General features: G+C 37.7%; 1 protein-coding gene across 1 annotated transcript in view; it reads left to right on the forward strand.

Annotated features, from left to right (window-relative positions):
• Positions 1–4,712, forward strand: part of AP1S3 (adaptor related protein complex 1 subunit sigma 3) — a gene marked incomplete at its 5' end in the record, with an annotated part of 16,938 nt that extends 12,226 nt beyond the window's left edge. Inside the window, one exon of the mRNA XM_019667817.1 lies at positions 2,740–4,712. Coding sequence (XP_019523362.1) covers positions 2,740–2,775 — 36 coding nt within the window. The remainder of the gene's footprint in view (positions 1–2,739) is intronic.
• Between the last annotated feature and the right edge of the window lie 438 nt (positions 4,713–5,150).

Here is a 5,150-nt window from a genome sequence, read left to right on the forward strand (position 1 = left end):
TTAGCACCCAGGTCCCCACAGTGAGCACGCAGTGTCACGACTGCCCTCTAAACCTCTCTTGTTGAATTAACAACACCTGCCAAATCAAAACAGCATTATCAGTGTTCGCTTGGCCTCTTGTACTTCAGCTAAGTCAATGAACATTTGGGGAGCTGAATACAAAATTGACTTTGTATATGGTTTGCTTTGTATATCCAGTTGGAGAAATTTACAATGAATAAGCACAAGTAATACAATTGCATAAAGAAAAAAAAATCACTGCTTTTCTTCTGTCCTCTGGACCGAAGCAGGTGGTTGCTATTTGTGGTTGCTAAAGTTTAAGGAAGGCTTTTGTAACATTGCTTTCACTTTTAGTCCAACTGGAAACCTCAAAGTAGCCCCTGGGACTTAACCCCCTGTCCCCTACCTAATAAAAGTTTCTCAGAATAAAAGGCTGTCTCCCCATAGTTAGTAAGAAAATACATAATCTTACACCTCCAAATGCCAAAAGCTTGTTCTGAGTGTACTGGGGCTAGCCATTGATCGTATGGATAAGAAATGAACAATGTAATTGGTTGGGTGGGAATGACTAGGCGGTACCTTATTTTGAAGGTAACAGCTAAGACCTGTGGGCTGTGGTGCAAAGTGATTAGAAGGAAAAAGAAACTGAAGGAAGATAGTGATTGTGAACTGCAGAGGTTGCAATTCTTGGGATTACCAGTGGGGGCGACAAACAGAAGATGTTTTGACCACAGAATCAGAAAGCAAGCTCAGAAGGGAGGGTCAAGTGGCACCTAAATAGCTCAAGCATTAGGAGACCTCACATGTATATGTGTACATGAGAAATGGCTAGGTGCACCCCAACCATGTTAACAGCTAAACCAAACCATAATGCAGTAAAAAGCAGTAGCATGCACAGTGCTGAATGCACAAGAAACGCTGCAGTGCCAGGCAGGTGACAGGAGGAATCCCAGGACACAGCCTCCAAGGCTGTTGTGAAAGTCCAGGGGAGAGCTCTTTAAGGCTGTTCCAACCTTTAAAGTAGCAAGCTCAAGAAAATTCCAACCTCATCCGTTACTGGTTCACGGAATTTGAGTAATAGCACGGCTCAGAAAGGGCAGCCCTGGATGTCTTTAGCAGATGGAATTAACCAGTGGTGTGAGGCAGTGCCAGGAACCAGAGGCCAGTGAACTGTGAAGCCAGTGATGTGACAACAGTAAGGCTTTTACTGGCCCAGGCCACTTCCGAGGCTGTAGGCTCATATAGTCAAATTTGCAAAAGTAAGACATCTTAACTGCAAAGAATATGGAGCCATGCAATGAACATAAGATGTTATACAGGTGTGTCAAGCACTTAATAATAGAAAACCATATGCTGTTGCTCTGGATTGTGTGCTATTTGTCATCTTTAAAAAAATTTGTAATCTACTGTCATTTCTTTGCTCATTCTAAATCAACTTTATGCCCAATTTTGTATTTGTAACTTTGTACTCCTTTTTAAATGGCATAAACTTTAAACTGATAAGAACAGATACTACACTTGATCTTAGCCAAAAGGCCGAGAAGCGATAAATGGCATAAACTTTAGGTTCCACAAAACAGGTATGGGTCCCAGGCCAGTGTGAGTCCCTTGTTTAATTTAGAGACAAGGGCGGCACCTGCAGGAGGAGAGCCAGGGTAGCGGTCTTAGGGTGTCACTTCTCATGGCCTGTGCTCCTCTAGGACGTGCAAGAGCTTGATAGGAAAGTGTGGATGACTGACCACAAGTATTTTCTTCAGAGGAGCACTGCAATTTTAAAAAGAGCTGGTGCAAACCAGTTAGAACACCCCATTTCTAACCCTAGTATCCTCTAAGCAATCTTGCTTGGCCTTGGACTTGGTCTGTTTGGCCCATGCTGGTTGATGTCCCCCTGGCAGGTGCAAATGAATCACGTACATTGAGGTTCAGCCTTAAGAACACATTGAACATGTCAGAGGCTGGAGTGTTACCTAAGGCTCCCCCCCCCACCCCCATCTCCCTTATTGATTCAACCCGGAGGCCACTGTGATACATGATAGGAAAGCACACAAGAGGAAGTCCATCCATCGTGCATGGTAAAGGGCTTGTGACAAACCCTATAAGTTTGAACTCTGCCTGTAATTGTGAGCCCATTTAAACATTAAAAAATGCTGGGGAAAAAATTACGGCCTTATGGCATTTTAGCAAACTTGGTAACTGATGAGAAAGATGAAGAAACATCATTTGTATGCTTTGGAGGAAAGTCTTTTCAAAATACGTGGCAGAAAATTTAAGAATCATAGTTGTTTATCCTTTATATATTGGCAATAAGTGTACTAAAGATTTTCTGTACAGTATCTGTTACAATGCATATGCTATACAAATAAAATTCGGATTTCTCTCGTACACGTGCCTGACAGTAGTCCTCACGATTATTTTAGCAGACACACTTATCTGAAGTCAACAGTGATATCTTGGCAGCTGTTGCTTTAGCATTTCTCTTATCAGCCATTAATTTTATGATCAAGCTTTGTTTCTTCTCATTTGAAAGTTAGCTCCAGCCATATGGATGGGTCAACAAATTATACTCAAACTTTGAGCCATCGTTCTTGATAAGAAAGCAAAGATTTATGTCCATATAGCCTTTTCAAAACTACTTTTTAACCATGGAAAAGAAATAAGTAAAGGAATGAAAAATATTTCACAGTGTGCTCAAGGCTGTGTCTTAAGGGAAAATTATTCTAATTTATTGTTGTCTTTCAGACGTTGGAAGAATACATGAACAAGCCTACATTTTAACTGTACATCTTCTTGAAGACTCTGAGTGCTACATGTTGTGGACTTGTAAAGAAGCAATGCCTTGCATCCAGTTATTTGAGAGAGCCTCCAGCATCATGCCAAAAATAAGTTAAAAGGGATTTTTTTTTGTTAACTAGCAAAGATTAAAGTTGTTTAACATAATATATTTATCATGATTACATTTCTGTATTATACTGTATATGATTACTTATTGTAGCTCTGGATGTTAAAATCACTGCTCCATAACTCAAGAGACTGAACATTTGTTTGCAATGTGTTAGCTCCATGTAATATTTTTAAGCTAATTTAAATACATTTGTTGCAATATGGTTTCGATGCATTTGATCCCTTACTGACAGGCTGAAAACTGTATTGTAATAATTCATGATTTTGAATGTGAGGTTTATCTTGTAACAATACTTTTCTAAATGTTTAGCTCTTAAAATGGTATGCTAATTCAAAATTATGTTAATAGTTTAGTGTTCATACATAATGCTAGACATTTTTAATATACTTGCTAATACTGTAATTTCAGTCCAGATACAATGTATCTGATTTTAATGTCCTGAATTTATTTATTTTTTCAGGGTTGGAATAAAGTAAAACAACCAAAGATAGTATAGGACTTAAGTGTTTTTGAGGCTTTGGAAGCTGCTATCTTGGCTGAGGTTTTAATTTTACCTTTTAATTGAATATAAGGGACAGTTCAATAAGGTTGTGTTTTCTACAAACTATGTATTTATTAAGGTTTTTAGAGACCTGGTGATATAGTATCTATGTCTTTTCTTATTATAAAAATTGTATAATAGAGATTACTAACAATAGTAATTGTTATTACTACTACTATTTTAATAACCGATGTTCTAAGCACTCTTAGTTGCTTGAGAGATTTTGTTTCAAATACGTTTTAATGTATGTCTAAGATATTTGAAGACTTACTGTTTATTAGGCTTACTTCGGGCATTTAATAATATTATTGCAGCCTATATGCTAGATGCCTTTTCTCCGTTTTCCTTTCCTTGTCCCCAAAGAAAATATCTGCTGCTCATCCTTATTATTGTGAATGTGTCACATTCATGCTTCCTGGAATGGAAGTTCTATATAACCAGGTAGTGAATATGCTCAGACATTGCCAGGAAAGAGCTTGGAATATCCCACCTTGGTGTCCTGTCTTACCTGTGCATTTTCAATGTTAGCATTGAGGTCTGGTATCATTCAGACTGGAGTGGTGAGGGACACTCAAGTGCTTTTCCTAAGAATGTGTTTGCTATTGGATTCTCTAGGAGATCTCATAGGGTCGACCTTTAGAGAACGTGAGGGGAAAATGCTCTTTGATTCATCTCACCAGATATATTTAGGCAAAAATAGCAAGAGCAGAAGAACAGAAGGAAAATTGACCAGTTCCTCAATATAACCATTATTCAATGGGAATAACTCAGATTAGTATGTAATTATTGGCCTCAATATATTTCCTCAATCATGTAATGACAATTATGGTATCAGGTTGAAGTTTCACTATCATTTTGGATCACTTTGTTTACTTTAGGTCTTCAGTTTGTGCTTTAGCTTTTTGTTGTTATTCATATGGTGAAACTATTTTTAAAAGCAGCTTAGTAAAGATGGACTTTATGAAAATCCTTCACAGTTTTCCTGGTTCTTTTGACGTTTTCCACCATTTTGGGATGAAGGTATTTATTGAAGCTCATTCAAATGTACTATACATATTCTGGGGAATTCCTTATTAGACACTGCCTACCAACAGACAGGACTTCTCAGGCTTCCTGTCAGTGTCACACATAGAAAACGGACATAATGATGTGGCACTCTGAGGTAAATCTGAAGAACTTGGGGGACAGCTGGTGTGAGTCTTGGTGAAAATCTTCATTATGTTTTCTTTGTAATGTGTAATTATAATAAAACTACCAAGTGAAAGAAAAGATAATACATATCAAATTTGTATAAAACTTCAAAATAAAATATTTTTAAATTTTTAAATGAGGAACTTGAGTGTGCTTTCTTTCATGAATAATTTTTTGTTTTAAGTTAGAGTTTATGCTTGAAATTGCTATCTGTAATTCTTGGTGCAGTCCCTTTAACATGACTTCTTCATTTTCTTGGTACTTATCACCATGGAGAAACTTCACAAGCAGGGGACAGCAAATGAGAGGAGAGTATTTATTGCTTTGTGCTTGTTGACCTCTTTCTCACCATTTACTCACATTTGGATAATCTAATCTCTTTACATGTATTTAATGATGTGATCATTCTTTAAATCTGGTGACTCTTTTTGTTTAAAGATTTTATTGGGGAACTGGGGGAGGGGAACAACAGTGTTGGGGAATCGGGGAAGGGGAACAGACAAGTTGCTGTCCTTT

This window comes from Hipposideros armiger, unplaced genomic scaffold (assembly GCF_001890085.2).
Source record: "Hipposideros armiger isolate ML-2016 unplaced genomic scaffold, ASM189008v1 scaffold_507, whole genome shotgun sequence".
NCBI lineage: Eukaryota > Metazoa > Chordata > Mammalia > Chiroptera > Hipposideridae > Hipposideros > Hipposideros armiger.